Source organism: Sphaeramia orbicularis, chromosome 18 (assembly GCF_902148855.1).
Source record: "Sphaeramia orbicularis chromosome 18, fSphaOr1.1, whole genome shotgun sequence".
NCBI lineage: Eukaryota > Metazoa > Chordata > Actinopteri > Kurtiformes > Apogonidae > Sphaeramia > Sphaeramia orbicularis.
Window position 1 is genome coordinate 37553559 of NC_043974.1, and position 17972 is coordinate 37571530.

Genomic DNA, 17972 nt, shown 5'->3' on the forward strand with positions numbered 1-17972 from the left:
TTGTATATAAACAGAGGGAAACTCCAAAACAGAGTTTCTCAAACGGACGTCACAGCTGTCGTAGGAAATATTCTACCAAGTTCACATGTGATGATACAGTTTAGAGGAAGAGGATGGGGCTGATAAGTGAAGTTACAAGTGTTAAATGAGAAAATAAGGAAGTTTGGTATTGAATGTTAGCATCTTAGCTAATTAGCGCCCACTACATCTGCTTAACAGGATCTTCGTGAATTAGTACTTGATTGCATAACCAGTGTTTTGATAACTTTTGATGGTCTAATAATTTTTTCCGCGACTGTATGTTACATATTTTCAACACTTTTAATTTCCATCAGACAGCAATTTTGACATCAGTCCAACACAGCTGATCTGCAGCATAAGTGGAAATGTGTGTAAGCATACCTAAGTAAGCTGGAGAATTGAGAGAATATTGATAAAATGGTTTTGCATCTGGCCTTGTGAACAGCCATATGTCACAGTATGTATGAACTGAGAACTGAGCATCACCTCAGTTGAGAGCTAGTACTTAAATCTCTGTTTTGCATCAAATAAAGTAACAGAAAATGAAAAATGTGAAATGCAGAAATGGTCCAAACAGGTAAACTTTCCTCTCCAGGTGAATGGTCTACGTGTAGCCCTTCCACACTCGCCTTCCCCTTTCATTTCTGTCAGTCTCGCTGGTCAGTACATCACAGTCCAGACAACTTTTGGGCTTCAGATACGCTGGGATGGAAACCACTACGCCCAGATTACAGTTCCCAGGTTGGTGTGGATTACACTAATACCCAGAACACTATGACACTACTGAAACTATTGTTGATTTACCCATATATATATATAGGCTGATTTTGATGTACTATTTTAGTAAACCCCCAACATTTTCATTTTTATTAACCTTTATTTAACGAGGAAAAGTCTTGTTGAGATTAAAAAGTGTGTCCTGGCCAAATGATACAGATTTTATTCATATGCCCATACTAAAAAATTGACTTAAAACACATAACACCAGCTGTGCAATTTTGTTGCGCAACTGGTGTAATGACAATAAAGCCTATTCTATTCTATTCTATTCTATTCTATTCTATTCTATTCTATTCTATTCTATTCTATTCTATTCTATTCTAATAAATCTCACTTCTAAATCCATACTTAAAACACTATACCAACAACATACCTATAAAACACAGTCAATAATTTAAGAGGTACTAGAAGTATATGACAATGTTTCTTAAAAGCATAATATTATATTAAAAGCATATATTTACATAATTTTAGAAAATGATATTTCTTTGGTTCTTATTTATAGACTTTCATTAAAAGGCCAAACTATACGTAGTCTTTGAAGTTTTGAAGACATTCCTGTCGTCTTTTTTATCCCCTCGTCTCGTTGCCTTTACAGCTCCTACCATGACCAGATGTGTGGTCTTTGTGGTGACTATGATGGGAACCCAAACAATGACTTCACCAAACCAGACGGCTCTCTGGGAGCAAACGCCAATGATTTCGGCAACAGCTGGCAGACAGAAGAGGATGAGGATGCCTCGTGAGTGAATGCACTTCAATTTGTGCTATGATTTAAAAATTTATATTCATTTAAATAAATAAATGGGAAGAAGAATATACTGGTCAAATTTACAAGTTGCTGTCATAATTCTCCAGGATAAACAAAATGAAATTAATCTAATGCTGTTGTGTATTAATCAGATGCACCCCTGGCACCAAGCCCGATCCAGAATGTGACCCTAGTCTAGAGGCAGAGGTGGTGAAACCAGAAAAATGTGGCAAAATCAAGGATCGCACAGGACCATTCAGGTGAGAATATGACTTTCGCAAAACACTGTTGGTTTAGTGGAGTCGTACTTACCCTATAGTGAGTAAGTAGAATACACTATATACACTTTTGTGGTGTAGTACAGTGGTTCCTGACCCTTTTTCCTTGGAGCTCCCCTGCTTGTGTCTTGTTACAAGCCAACACCTCTCCCCCAATCCCGTGCCCACACACATGCACCAAAAGAATAAAGTGATTTCTTTGAAATCTTTTCTTGCAAAAATAAATGTAAATTGCAGTTTACAGCTTTGTCATAGATCTCCTCCAGATAACTGACTGAAACAGGGACAGTTTGTTGCATATCCACATGGACATCATGTCATCACAGATTCTGATGCATGTGCACACATGTGCATGTGTAATCACAATAATACGAAATACCTTGATATATTTAAAAGCAGACAAAATATGTTTTGAGTGGGTTGGTACTGATTTTTCAAAATCATATTGTTTGTATATGTATTTTTTCTTTAACCATGTAAAGCCTGAACCATTAAATCATTGACAGAAAATTCCAGTTCTTTGAAACTGGAGCCTGTATTGGTCCCTCTGAACAGCCAAAAAAATGTTTTTTTTTTCAAATATCAATTTCCATGTTTGAGTTTCAATTTTGTATCATATTTGATACATCAGGTCTCAATGCTGAAATATTATAATTTTTGAACAAACAAAAACATAGTATAACACAAACATGTCTAACAAATTGGTAAATCCTTTTCAAAATTGTCAAAGTTCTTCCTTCTTCCTCATTAATGACAGTCTTGCAGTGTCACTGGAAAGGCCTCTGGTGAATGAATTCCTCCCCCTGGTGGATTATCTGTGTATTGCATGTATCTAATTGTATACATCAGGGTTTTCAAGAAAAAATATCACACTGATCATGTAGAGGGCTTCAAAACTCATGTATCAAATATGATATGTTTGGTGTTTTAGAGTTAACATGCCCAAATATATTCTTCATATCCCAGGTTCAGAACCACTGGTGTAGTATATTGTACTTACACACTGTTTGTACAGACTGTTTCATTCCTGCTACATATCCTGAAGCTTTCTTTCTGACCGTCTGTGACCTCACTGTGTGATGTTTTTCTAGGGAGTGTATCAATGTCGTGGATCCTACTCCGTTCTTCCAGAGCTGTGTGTATGACATGTGTCAGTTCAATGGTCAACAGCAGGTGTTGTGTGACCAGCTACAGGCCTACACTGATGTCTGCCAGAGAGCAGGAGCCACCGTCCACCAGTGGAGGACTCCAGACTTCTGCCGTAAGTCCATGTTATTGTATAATTAGGATTCAGACTTCATTCGCTCTGTGTCTCTAACTCAGGGGTGTCAAACTCATGTTCTTTCAGGGGCCACATTCAGACCAATTTGATCTCAAGTGGGTCAGACCAGTAAAATAATAACATAATAACCCTTAAATAATGATGATTCCAAATGTTTCCCTTTGATTTAGTGCAAAAACTCATCTCTTCAGAATAGCTTACCCACCATAAGCTTTCCCCTCCATTTTGCATTCTCATTTTTATGTATTGCAATTTTTCTTTTATCAATTTGTTTACTTCTTGGTATTTTATGCATTATCTGTTTTATCCTCTGCTGTACAGTGTCCTTGAGTGTCCTGAAAGGCGCTTATAAATAAAATGTATTCTTTTTATTTTTTTTTTAATGATTAAATTATGAAAATATTTACATTTACAAATTATTCAAACAACAAAGATGTGAATAACTTGAAAAAAACTTTAATTTATTACAAAATATAAATGCAATTTTAACAATATTATGCCTCAAGTTTTTATTTATTTGTGCATTACTGATCAGATGTACAAACCGATCCAAAACATTTAGTAACAGGAAGAATATTGTTAAAATTGCTCTTAATTTTCTTTGGACATTTCAAGTTGGTCATATTTGTTCAGATTATTCACCTTTTATTGTTAAAGGATACTTTGTTGATGTAAATATTTTCAGAATTAAATGTTGTTGTTTTTTTGCATTAAATATACATATAATTAAAGAAATATACATAAATGAGTGCAAAAATATTGTTGTTATTAAAATGATGTGGTTATAATGTGGAAAATCAGCATCTCTCACTAACATTTATCTTTTCATCCTTCACAGTTCATTTTCAGCTCCTTTATCAATTGCTATGATTCATTTTATTTCTCTGTCTTCTTCATCTTCATCCCTCCTCATTAGCACCACCCCCTCCTCTTGCTCCATCCGCCTAAACTCCTTCTCTCTCTCCATGCAGCCCTGGCTTGTCCACCCAACAGCTCCTACTCTTTGTGCGTCAGCTCATGTCCAGAGACCTGCCTGGGTGCTGTTGGACCACCTGGTTGTGAAGATGTGTGTGTGGAGGGATGTGAGTGTAACCCAGGCTTCATCCTCAGTAATGACAAGTGTGTGGCACTGAAGGACTGTGGATGTGTGGACACCAGTGGAACATATCATCCTGTGAGTAGGAGCATCTTTCAAGTATCATCTGAGAAGGCACTATTTAAATATCTGAGCAGGTCCTGTATGGAGAAGAGTGTATGTTATTTTCTTTGATGGATGCAACTCATGAATATATTTTTCTGATGATGTTTTATGTTTTTAATGATGTTAGTAATGGTTATTATTTTTAGATTTACATTGCTAATAATGTGAATTGTGATTGTCATGCATATCATGCGTTGTTATGTTCTGTGTTTTGTGTTGTCCATCTGTGTGAACCCCAGGAAGATTAGCATGTCACTTTGGTGGCAGCTAATGGGGATCCTTTTAAACATTAAACACTAAACTTTAAACTTATGGTCCGGTAGAGAGAGGACTAACCTCAGTGATGGAACCAGTACTCCTGATTGCTGGTTCTGAAATAGAAAAAAATTGGTTCAAGGTTAGCCACTGGTTCTGAAATAAACCTTGAGCGTTCTCAGTGGACATCGCTCCCAATCATGCATTTAATCCCCTATCAGTCTAAAAACACCTAAGAGCTGTGATAGGTTTTTTATAGTCAAAAAACATAAATCTTTTTTTTTCCCCTCAGACCATTTGAGTAAATCAAATTTTTTTCCTGTGATACCCAAAAATATCTGAATTTAACGTGTAATATTCTTTCTAAAAGGTCCAGTATAGTTTGAAAGATAAAATATACAATATTGCCTCAATCTTAAAAGAAAAAAAATACACAGGCTTCCTCCAGTGTCTTAAACCTATAAATGTTGCTTGTAATACATGTAAACATGCCCCTCTTTTTTAAATTTACAACAAATGTCAGTTCCATTTCAGATGTAAAACAAGAAAACATCATCCTTTGTCTTAAATTTTAAACACCCAAATAAACACATATAAAGCTAGCTAGATAGCTAGATAGATAAAATAATTAAAATAGAATACACTACAGTAAACACACTATACATAATAAATTAGAAGTAGAGAAACAACTAGTAAAAAATCTGGACAATCAAACAGTAAGGTGCAACAATAAACTGTATTGTACAGAGTAAAAGTGGACATTTTTAGTGGGGAACAGGTGCATAAATAACCTTAAAGTGTATAGTGGAAATAGGTTTATGACTGGGTTTGTATCAGAGGGCAGAATTACTGTAATACTAGAAATCATGCACCTTGTATTGAAAGGCTTTTGCATTAAACTGATATCTAATATGTATTTGTGTCCTTCAGGTGGGTGATGACTGGTACTTGGAAGGTTGTGAACAGAAGTGCATGTGTCACAGTGGAGGTTTGATCCAGTGTCACAATACCAGCTGCAGACCCACCACTGAGAGCTGCCAGTTACACAACGGAGAGTATGAATGCCGTCCTCTAGGTATGTTCACTTCATATAGAACTAATGTAAAACCCCTAAATCAGGGGTGGGCAACTCCGGTCCTTGAGGGCCAGTATTCTGCATGTTTTAGATAGTTCCCTCTTCCAGCACACCTGGTTCAAATAATGATCAGCTCATCGTCAAGCTCTGCAGAAGCCTGATAACGATGTAATGGTTTCCAGGTGTGCTGGAGGAGGAAACGATCTAAAACAGGGGTCACCAATCCTGGTCCTCGAGGGCTACTAACCTGCATGTTTTAGATGTATCCCTCTTCCAGCACACCTGATTCAAATGATAAGCCTATCATCAAGCTCTACAGAAGTCTGATAATGACTGTCAGGTGTGCTGGAAGAGAGAAACATCTAAAACATGCAGGATAGTAGCCCTCGAGGACCAGGGTTGGTGACCCCTGATCTAAAACATACAGGATACTGACCCTTGAGGACTGGTGTTGCTCACCCCTGCCCTAAATCCTAGCCTTATTACCTCCGCCAAGGAACGGCGAACGGCAGAGGTTATGTTTTCATTGGGGTTTGTTTGTCTGTTTGTTTGTCTGTCTGTTAGTAAGATAACTCAAAAAATTATGGACAGATTTTGATGAAATTTTCAGGAAATGTTGACACTGGCACAAGGAACAAATGATTAAATTTAGGTTGTGATCGGGGGGGGGGCACTGATCTGCCTTGGAGGAGGTCTGCACTCTCCGAGTACTTTTCTAGTTTATTTTTTTTACATCAAATTTTTAAACTATATCTCAGCATAGTCATATACACAAACTAGAAAATCACTCAGAGAGCGCAGACCTCTGATCAGCCCCCCCCCCCCCCCCCCCCCCAAATCACCACCAAAATTTAATGATTTGTTCCTTGTGCCAGTATCAACATTTCCTGAAAATTTCATCCATATCTGTCCCTAACTTTTTGAGTTATCTTACTACAGACAGACAAACCCAAAGGAAAACATTACCTCTACTCTCCTTGGTGGAGGTAAAAGGTGTTCACAGTTCATGTTCAACATCCTAAATCTCTTATTGATGTACATTCTGAGTGCCTTACTTAGTAAGGGGGGGGGGGGTATTCAATTGACTGCAATCTTTCATTTCACTTTTAGTTTATAGAGTGGAGTAAAATTCAAAAGGAACTGTATATCTGTTAATTTCATCCTAGAGAAGGTAAAAAACTAGCCCAAAGTCATCACTGTACAGTCAGTCTTGCTATATTCTCTCTGTTCTTGTTTTTTCTTAAGGAAATGGAATCTGCTCAGTATCTGGTGACCCTCATTACACCACTTTTGACAAGCGCACTCACCACTACATGGGGGCCTGCTCTTATACCCTGACCAAACCTTGCAACGTCTCCTCCGGCTTGCCTTACTTCACTGTGGACACCCAGAATGAGCACAGAGGAAGTAATAAGAGGGTGTCCTACGTCAGAGCTGTAATAATAAATGTGAATGGTGTCACTGTCATACTGGGAAAGGGACGCACAGTTCAGGTAAGTTACCTGATGGCGAAACTGAACCACTTAATGCTACAGAATTAAAAGTTTACAGAATGACATCAGTGCTCTACTGTCCTGTCCAGTTTTACATAATTTCACATCAGAAGGAAAAGAAGCATATTGTAGCTGTCGGTCGGAAACCTCTTATCTCCAAAATGGTTATTTTTCAGGAAACTGGAAAAACTATGTCTATTCCAAATACATGAATGGAGTTAAGAGCTGTAGTCACAAGCCGTTTCCAACACTTTTCATTGGTTAAATGTTTTTAAAACCGTCAGGCCAACACAAAGACTAACAAATAGAATCGTTTTATGGCAAAAAAAAACAACAAACAGAAATGGACTTACGAGGTTTCTGCCTGACAGCGATGGGATCATCAGTTTGTTATAGCTCTTGATTGCATTCTCTGCACATGCTCAGTTAAGTATCATCTTTCTGTGCAGGTAAATGGGACAGCTGTTGTTCCACCTGTCACCTCCATCAGTGGAGTTAAGATCTACCTGAGTGGAAAGTTTGTTGTCCTGGAGACATCCTTTGGGCTGAGGGTCCGTTTCAATGGTGACCACCATGCTGATGTGACTGTACCAACTTCCTACAATGGCCTGCTTTGTGGCATGTGTGGTAAGTACAAGTGTACATTATTAACTGTGTCCCATTTTTGAGATTTGTAATTCTGAAAAAGGTTTCTGTTCCAAATCCAGTCCTATAACTGACCTGCAGACATTTTCAACAGTTCATACTGTTTGAAAAAAGACAACAATCAAGGCCTGGATTTTTGTCTTTTTCCAGTGGTTCATGTCTTTTCCATCTCCATGAGCAGCTTCGGTTTATTGAATACCACTAGCTCCCTGTGAAATAGTTTTTTTGTCTTTTCAGTTGATAATAGTGCTTTACAGTGTACAGCACTGTGAATTGCCCTGTGTATGACTTGTGGTGTACAAATAAACTTGCCTTGCTTTGCTTTGCCTGGTAATGTCTTTTTTAGGACACTGAAACTGCTCTGAGATGATTCTTACTTTGTGTTGTCCCTCAGGGAATTTCAATGGCAACCCCAAAGATGACAACCTGAAACCAAATAACATACCAGCTGCCAACACCAATGAGCTGGGAGACAGTTGGGAGGTTCCTGATCCCCGGCCTGAGTACGTCACATGACCCTGCCTTTACATACTGAGCATTCACAGTACACTCAGTTACCCTAACCCCTAAGAATAACCCCTAACCCCTAACAGACTGTATATGAAAAGAGGATCAAGCCTCTTATGTCCCCCAGTGGATTGTAAACTGACATTTTGAACCCAGAGTTCAACCCTAACCCTCTAACCCAGTGTTTTTCAACCTTGGGGTCGGGACCCCATGTGGGGTCGCCTGGAATTCAAATGGGACTTGTAGGTTTTGATTCAGTGATCTGCTTTTTAAGATTTTTGCGCTTTAACACAAGAATATATTTTTCAAAACATTTGCAAACATTTTTCCTTTTTTTCAGTCTTAAATGAAAATAATGTCATGCATTGAGTACACAGAAAAGCATATAACCTGTAGCTCATATAACATGATCAAAATTCATGCCACTTATTGACCTTCTATGTCTTCTCCAGCTGCACCAATGGTGGAGGACAAGAGGACTGTGATGAAAAGTTGGAGGAAGAAGCTAAGAAACCCACCAGCTGTGGCATGATCACTGATCCCAATGGTAACAGAACATAAACACACATCCCTATTCACTTGACTCATCTTCACATCTTATACAGTTAACTCTAACTTTATAGAATAGAGTGCAGCAAATTAATTTATGCATACATTTATTAAATTATTCTCAACGTTATAAGTTAGTGTGGCAATAACTCCAAAGTGGTGACTCTATGTTAGAAGAGATTTTTTTGTAAGGGTTTTTGTTGCTGTTGACATCTTGATTTAATAAGTGACATATTATAATTATTGTCCATTATTATATTTTATTAGTATATTTTTTTCTGTTTGTATAGTGTTTGATAAGTATGTCAGATTGAAGTAGACATACAATTCATGAATGGTTTTATTATTGTTACCATTAACTAAACTTAACCCTATAAAACCATTTGTATCATATTTGCTACATCAGGCTCTAAGACCTTTATCTAACTGACAGTCTCAATACTTTCCTTAAAAACTTGTTGTATATGACCCAATATGTGGTTTTCTGTCCCCTGGTGGATTATCATCCCACTACAGATAGTGGAAATGCTTCTTTTTTCTTTTTTTTTGCTCTTTTCAATATGGACGATTCAACAGACATTTTATAGGAAGGTCTTTGGCAATTTTCAAAAAGTTACGTTAAGAAGAACATTTAAATTGTTATAATACAGTCGCGGAAAAAAATGTTAGACCGTCCCTTGTTTTCTTCAATTTCTTGTTCATGTGTGCCTGGTACAACTAAAGGTACATTTGTTTGGACAAATACAATGATAACAAAAATAGCTCATAGTAGTTTAGTTTCAGAGCTGATATCTATCCATTTTCCATGTTTTCTTGATAATAACCGAAATCACTTCAGTTCTTACATCAATATCTATGGCATTGTACTGACAAAAACAGTGCTTTTAGGCATTCCATGTTTTCTTTTCTGTCTGTTTTAGTCACATGATACACGCAGGAGTTAGTACTGGATTGCATAACCATTGTTTTTGATGACTTTTGATTCTCTAATAATTTTTCCGCAACTGTGTATCAGTGTATTCCTAACTAGAATAACCATGCTTATTCACTGTTTCTTTCTGTCTGACCTCAGGTATTTTCAAGCCCTGTCATAGCGTGGTTTCCCCTGAGCCCTTCTTTGAAAACTGCGTATATGACATATGTGCCACTGGGGGTCAGACCGTGGCTCTGTGCCAGGCCATTGAAAGCTACGCTGACATGTGTGCTGCAGCAGGAGTCCCCATTGCATGGAGGAACAGCACCTTCTGTCGTAAGTCTATATCTGTCTGTGTCCATGTGTTTTTAGATGTATCCATGCATATCTGAGTCCACAGATATCTCAGGCACAGCTGCTGACTTGGTGTTACGGTGGTTCAGTGGTTAGCACTGTTGTCTCACAGAGTCAGAATATGATCTATATGGAGTCCTCCCAATCTCCTGGTTTCCTGTGGGTCCTCCAGTTTCTCCCACTACCATAAATCTGGATTATATCTGGTGTTTGTCCTTAACTGGATGAGTGAAAGGCAGAGAATTCACACAGTCTGTACCATTCATTCCAATGAGGAAATAAACATGATGACAGATTACAACCCATTCTTTCAGCCACGTTATGAGCATTCTGACAATGAAATAGATGGAAGTCCCACATCTGGAAGTCCCACAGGATCATAAAAACAACAGCTCAATGGAATCTGTAACGTGATAGAAATCATGGCAATAAACATTGCATGTAGATTTTGAATCTTTAGCTTGGAACAAGTCCCACTGACTAAGTAAAGAGGAAGTAGGATTTATGACCCTCAGATGTTTCACTTTTGGGGCGATGTCATCACATCAATATCTACACAGTTTATATTAACCCATAAAGACCCAGTGCTACTTTGAGGCAGTTCCCAAGTTATTTTTTTCTCTCTACTTAACCGTTCTTAAGTGATTTATCACCATTTATTAGAATATTATCCTCTGTATTTTTGTGTTTTTCTGTGAAAATCGGGTATTTTCAATCAGGTCTTTAATTGACCTATCATGTAGATCATACAGCTGTTTCTGTCCTATGCTTGTGGCAAAAACCACATTGAAATTAGAAAAAATGGGTTACTCTCAATTGCCTGTAGAAGTTGTTAAGCAACTATTTTTTCAAGGACTTTTGAGATAAAGGGAAGTTTAAATATTGGCCTTTAACCCATAAAGACCCAATGGTACTTTAATGTCAGATCCCAAATGAATTTTTCGCTCTATTTAACCTTTCTTAAGGGATTTATCGCCATTTATTATAATGTTACTCTCTGAATTTTGCATTTTTCACTGTAAATCATGTGTTTTCCTATATTTCATTTTGATGTTTATAAAAGCTCAGAGTAAAACTGAGGATTATTATATCACAAACAGACAAACTGAAGAAAAAGTGACTTTTTCAGCAAAGTTGTCAATAACTGAACATAAACCAAGTGTCTCCATCCACTGTCATTGATCCAACTCCATGAGTTTTACTGGTGAATCAATGCTGTAGAAGATGACGGTGTTTTCACATTCACTACAGAGCCTCTGAACGTCCAAATGGGTCATATCTGATGACGATGAAAAGATGACAAACTGTATTTTATCTGAATTATTTACATGTATTAGTAGGATTAGTGGATCAACAGGTATTAAACATTTTAGATCAGTAGATGACTTTGGTTGGCAGGGGTGTTTTCATCTTTAAGGGTTAAATTTTGAAAAAGTACTAGTTTAATTCTGACACAGAATTGAATAGACTTGAGGAAAACATACCCTTTTTCAATTATACAGGGTTCCCGTGGGGTCTTAAAAAGTCTTGAATTCACAAATCTGCATTTAATACCTTAAAAAAGTCTTTAAAAAGTATTGAATTTGGTGTTGTAGGTCTTAAGTTATGTTGCCATAAACTTGTTGGCTGTATTGTGTTTAAATGTGTCTGTTAAATGTCCAAACTGCAAAGAAACTGTTAGTCGATTCGGTTCCACCTGTTCCAACCCGACAATTTATATTGAAATTAGGAACCAGTTATTTTTAACTTTGCAGACCCTGGCGAGAAATGACTCGTAACGGTGGGAATCAAGGTGTTGGAGTAAATAAATACATTTTCTAAATTCTAGGAGTCACAAACAGTATGGCAGTGAAATAGGCATTAAATTCTGACTGGTAGTCTTAAAAAGGCCCTAAAAACTCTTCAAATTAACTTGTAGAAACCTGTAGGAACCCTGTTATATTTTATTTGATTAATTTTCATCATTCCTCTGTGCAGCTCTGAAATGCCCCCCTGGCAGTCATTACAACCCCTGTGGCCCCGCCTGCCCCCAGCCAAGCTGTCAGGACCCTGCTGGCCCTAGTGGTTCATGCAATGAGCCCTGTGTGGAGGGGTGCATCTGCAACCCAGGCCTCGTCCTCAGTGGCAAAAAATGTGTCCCGTTAAGCGAGTGTGGGTGCACAGATACAGATGGAAAGTACAGGCCGGTAGGTGTGCTTGTAACTTTGACCAGAATCAGCTGTTTTTGTCATCACTGTTTTGCATGTTCTTTTAGTTGTACTACAAATGAGGCTTAATGTATTCCAAGATGAACTACAGCACAGGTGTCAAACATGCGGCCCGGGGGCCAAATCCGGCCCGCCAAAGGCTCCAGTCCGGCCCTTGGGATGAATGTGTGAAATGCAAAAATAACACTAAAATATTAACAATCCTATTAGTTCAGTTTCCACACTCAGATCGATTCAATCTCAAGTGGGCAGGAGCAGTAAAATACTATCATAATAACATATAAATAATGTCAACTTCAAATGTTCCTCTTTGTAAATGTAAATTTTTTCATGTATTTACACTAAAACAAACTATAATTTCGCAAAAAAATGTGAATAACCTGAAATGTCTTAAGAGAAGTACGTACAATTTTAACAATATTCTGCCTGTTACTCAATGTTTTGTGTATTTTTAGGTCCACTGTTATCTGTAAATTATAATGTACATGTGTAAATGATCAACTGAGGCAGCATATTGTTAAAATTCTGCTTATTTTTTCAGTTTGTTCATGTTATTCACATCTTTTGAAAGGATAGTTTCTAGATGTAAACCTTTTCATAATGTAAATTTACTTTTTTCGCTCTAAAACATAGAGATTAGTTCAGAGTTGTCATTATTTATATATTATTATGTTATTATTTTACTGGTTCAGCCCACTTCAGATTAAATTTAGCTGAATCTGGCCCCTGAACTAAAATGAGTTTGACACCCATGAATTAGAGGTTTCATACATAGGTGAAAGGTCATATCCTGTGTTTGCATTTTCAGGTTGGAGACAGCTGGTTCACAGAGATGGACTGCTCAGAGCGCTGTAAGTGTAACGGAAACCACAATATCACCTGTGAGCCCTGGCAGTGCAGCCCTGCACAGGAATGTAAAGTGGTAGAAGGAGTACTCGACTGCCATTCCACAGGTAAAAACACACTTTTCTGGGTCATCAGCTTGTTTTACCAGTAAAACACACCACACCAATTTTAGCAGAACTACACTGGCTCCCACTTGTTTTTAGGATACATTTTAAAATTCTAGTTCTTACTTTTGAAGTTTTAAATGGCCAAGCTCCTGTCTGCATTTTAGAGTTGCTAAAATTACACAACCCTCCACGGGCTCTTAGATCCTGGCATTCCACTGCAAAAATCAAAATCTAACCAAATGTATTTTTCTCATTTCTAGTCAAAATATCTCATCACACTTAAAATAAGACATAATCACCTCAAGAGTAACTTTTCAGTGAGATATAAGAACTTATTTTTAAACAATAGATCTTGAAAATGTTATTTCAAGAAATCTTACCAAGATAATTTTCACTTGTTCCATTGGCAGATTTTTTTTGCTTAATTCGAGATTTTTTTTTTTTTTTTTGCTTAATTCAAAAAGTTCAAGTAAGTTCTTATATCTCACTGAAAAGTTACTCTGTAGGTGATTGTGTCTTATTTTAAGTGTGATGAGATATTTCGACAAGAAATGAGAGAAATACACTCTGTAAGATTTTGATTTTTGCAGTGTAGGTTTTACAGTGAGTGCAACATGAATGCTTACTCAGACTTTTGTTTTTTTTAACATTGCATGGTCCATCATTTCTTCCTTAGGTAAAGGAGTGTGTCAGGTGGCTGGAGATCCTCACTATTACACCTTTGATGGTGTGATGCACACATTCATGGGCACTTGCACTTACACTTTGGTGGAGGTATGAACTGAATTCTAACTCCTACTCACTTGTCTTATATTGTTTTGAATCTTTATGCTCATTCCTCCTGATGTTTGTGGCACTGATGCTTAACATACAGTAGAGGAGAGAGTTAAGTCAATAACATACAGTAGAGGAGAGAGTTAAGTCAATAGTCAATCATCTTGAACTTGTCTTTTGCAACATTTTTCAGCATAATTTTTTTTATTTTTTCTCTTCTTCTTCTACCAGCATTATTAGGAATTTTTTAGGCAGTATTTTTAGTGAGGCAACAAGTCTGTTCATTGTGCCGCCATAACCAGGAGTCAAGTTGTGCTCATTTTATGTACTTTGAAAGACAAATTGAAGTATATTTTAATATTACTAGTTTTGCTTTATGTCTTTTTATTGCTGTATTCTCCCTTGTGTTCCATCTTTTTCTTATTGTAGATTTTACATAGATCAAAAACAGTAACTGTCACATGTTGGTTGTCCTTCCAGGTGTGTAACGCCACCAAAGTGGTTCCCTTTAAGATAGTGGCTAAAAATGAAGAGCGCGGTCAACCAGAGGCATCCTATCTTCGTTCAGCCAAGGTCTATCTGCCCGATGGCACGGTGGTGGAGCTACAGAAGAGCAGAAGAGTTCTAGTAAGGACACCAGAGCATGTTCAAGAAAACTGAACACTGACATACTGTTGTGGAATTTTATGGCTGCAGGTGGGAGATGTCTCTGGTTTCTTTGATCTTCTTCCACAACTGTACTCTGGAAGTGGAATTTATGTCTCTGTACTTCCATCTATGTATTGGAGCTTCGTCTAGTAACGGTCACACAGAGCCAAAAACAAAGTCAGAGATCAAGCAGAATTCAAGCCGCAAAAAGTTTTTAATCATACACACAATAAACACTGAGTTGAAATCTGCAGAAACAACTGGCTTTTTTGCTGTGGGAGATCACTTTTATATGCCAAAATGTAGGCTGGGTTTTAGCTATAGACCATACTCTTTTTTCTTTTTTTTTTTTTTACCATATTTTGAACATTATTCTAGTCACATCAGGAGCCCCCCTTCTTGGCTTCATCCCTGATGGGGTAAGTTTTTACTGGTGTCTGTCTGGATTAGACAGCATGTGCAACTATTTTCCAATATTAGTTTATCATATATAAATATGTAACTTTTTCCCAGAATATGTAAATTATTTCCTGGAATATCCAAAATTTCCATTCACATGTTCTTTTTTGTTCACCACGTTTTGAAAATTTTCCATGAGCATACTTGTTCTTTTTTTGTAGTGGTTCTCCCATGAAAAAAAGTCAATTGTTCTAGTACAGTCTTCACATTGCACTAAGATTAACTTGTGACACGCAAATGAATACAGGTTGAATATGTTGGATTAAAATACTGTTTTTTAGGACACCACAATACATATAAAATGAAATCTTGAGCGGCTGACTGACCTTTACCTGTCTTGCTTTAGCTGGATGGACGTCGGGTGCGAACCCCTTTGTCCATTGAAAAAGCTGGAGCCAAGGTGATAACAAGTGGATCCTATGTTGTGCTGGACACAAACTTTGGTCTGCTGGTGAAGTTTGATGGGGTCCATCAACTTGAAATCACTGTTCCAGGGGAATACTTTAACAAGGTATGGCTGGCTTACTATTGTTAACAACATGAGTTTATGCTATTATTTAACTAGTTACAAAAATTAAATGTTCATGAGTTTAGATCATAAGACTCTTGTACTCACAGTGTACATCAAAGAATGATGAATGCTTTTTAAATGTTCCAAATACACTAATGTACTCACCAAGCTCCATTCAATACTGTCTAGCTGTGTGGAATGTGTGGCAACTACAACCACAACTCTTCTGATGACAACTTGATGCCCAACAAGAAACCAGCCAAGGATGTGATTGAACTGGGCAACAGCTGGAAAGCTGAAGGAGACAGTGATCCTGGGTCAGTGAGGCTTTACCACCACTACACATGTTTTATTAACTTGATATTTGCAGTCACCATGGCTGTTTGGATACAATGAAAAACCTGTATCTACTGTAAATGTTATAATATAGTGATACATATTGTCAGCAAATCAGAAACTAGATTTAAAATTATTTATAAAAGTAATAAAATAGCATGATCTACAGTCATGACAGTAGCAAATGCTTTAAATTCGGGTAATGTTGTCAGTAGTCGCTTTTCCATCGACCCTCAAACTGCATGAATCTAACTTGTGCATAAAAATTAACCTTATGGAAAAATTACAATTTTGCCAGGATTCATTTTTCGATGAAAAGTTTTTGCACTGGCAAGAGGTGCTTTTTCGGGTGTAACGAAATTGGTATATTGTGCAAAACTGCAATGGAAAGACCTTTTTCCACAACTAGAGACACATGAACAAAAAAAAACAAATGTTGAAGGGTGTTACAACAAGTGAAGAAGAAGAGTTTTAAAAGAAACATGGCGCGGTATGTGTGGACACACCAGGAAGCCAAATCATTTTTTAATTTAGTACGGGATAGAGGGGTAATATATAATAATAATGAATATATCTGTAAATCAACTTGATATTTATGTTTGTCGACATGTTTATGGAATGACTTTTCGTGTCATCTCGGGATAATATATAAATAAATCATCACATTTGTGATTTTTTTTTAGTTTTTTTTGTGTAAAATAACTTCCTATTGACTGAAACCATACATTTTTTTTTTTTTTTTTGACAGATTAAGTTTTTTATTTTACAGTCTACATGCATTAACCCTTGCAGTACCACACATGCTCTATTCCAGTTAGACTCCAGTCACTTTACGTAACAGTTACTGAATGAGTGCATCTGTATCAATCAAACCAAGGGAATGAGTTGAAATATACGTAGTCCAGCTAACATCAAAAGTCATCAAAAACAATGGTTATGCAATCCAGTACTAATTCTTGTGTGTATCATGTGACTAAAACAGACAGACAAGAAGACATGGAATGCCTAAAAGCACTGTTTTTGTCAGTACAATGCCATAGATATTGATGTAAGAACTAAAGTGATTTTGGTTATCAAGAAAACCATGGAAAATTGATAGATATCAACTCTGAAATTAAACTCTTATGAGCTATTTTTGTTATCATTATATTTGTCCAAACAAATGGACCTTTAGTTGTACCAGGCATTAAAATGAACAAGAAATTGAAGAAAACAAGGATGGTCTAATAATTTTTTCTGCGACTGTGTAATAAAAAAGACTGCACAAACACAATACATCATTCCATTTCTGGTTCTCCCACATGGTTCTAATAATTTTTTCTGCGGCTGTATAACATACGAGCCAGTACTCATACCATGACCTGCTCTTTTTCAGCTGTCAGCCAGACACCCGTCCAGACATCCATCCTAACTGTACTGCAGATGAGGAGAAGCTGTATGAGGCCCAGTGCGCCAGCATTATCCTCTCGGATCACTTTAAGCCCTGTCACTCTCTGGTGCCCCCTTCAGCTTATGTGGGTAACTGCATCTACGACATGTGTGAGTACAACGGCATGCAGGCAACACTGTGTGACAATGTGGAGGCGTACGCTCAGGCCTGCCAGAGCGCTGGAGTCACCATCAGCTGGAGGAACAACACCTTCTGCCGTAAGTAAAACACCGACAATCATTTGACTACTTCAATCAGAGGTGGCACAAAAAGAAAAGTACTGATTCAATGCAGTCCAAGTAAAAAGTGGTAAATGGGCTGCACTTGCATCATTTTCTACACTTTCATGGTGCCCAAAGCGCTTTACAAAGCCTCACATTCACCCATTCACGCACACATTCATACACCAGTGGGCGGCTGCTGCCATGCAAGGCGCTGCCAGGCCCTACTGGGAGCAATGTAGGGTTCAGTGTCTTGCTCAAGGACACTTCGACATGTGGACAGTCAGAGCCAGGATTTGAACCTCCAATCCTTCGGCCATTGGACAACCC

At 37.5% G+C, this 17972-nt stretch overlaps 1 protein-coding gene across 1 annotated transcript in view; it reads left to right on the top strand.

Moving 5' to 3' along the window:
- zanl (zonadhesin, like) overlaps window positions 1-17972 on the top strand; it is a 68032-nt gene that overhangs the window by 34221 nt on the left and 15839 nt on the right. The window contains exons 48-65 of the mRNA XM_030162122.1: window positions 617-762; window positions 1400-1543; window positions 1705-1812; window positions 2922-3091; window positions 4084-4286; window positions 5499-5643; window positions 6889-7136; window positions 7586-7763; window positions 8176-8284; window positions 8741-8835; window positions 9910-10086; window positions 12082-12290; window positions 13120-13264; window positions 13941-14038; window positions 14519-14665; window positions 15492-15656; window positions 15846-15973; window positions 17368-17639. Of these exons, the coding sequence (XP_030017982.1) occupies window positions 617-762; window positions 1400-1543; window positions 1705-1812; window positions 2922-3091; window positions 4084-4286; window positions 5499-5643; window positions 6889-7136; window positions 7586-7763; window positions 8176-8284; window positions 8741-8835; window positions 9910-10086; window positions 12082-12290; window positions 13120-13264; window positions 13941-14038; window positions 14519-14665; window positions 15492-15656; window positions 15846-15973; window positions 17368-17639 (2887 nt within the window). The remainder of the gene's footprint in view (window positions 1-616; window positions 763-1399; window positions 1544-1704; window positions 1813-2921; window positions 3092-4083; window positions 4287-5498; window positions 5644-6888; window positions 7137-7585; window positions 7764-8175; window positions 8285-8740; window positions 8836-9909; window positions 10087-12081; window positions 12291-13119; window positions 13265-13940; window positions 14039-14518; window positions 14666-15491; window positions 15657-15845; window positions 15974-17367; window positions 17640-17972) is intronic.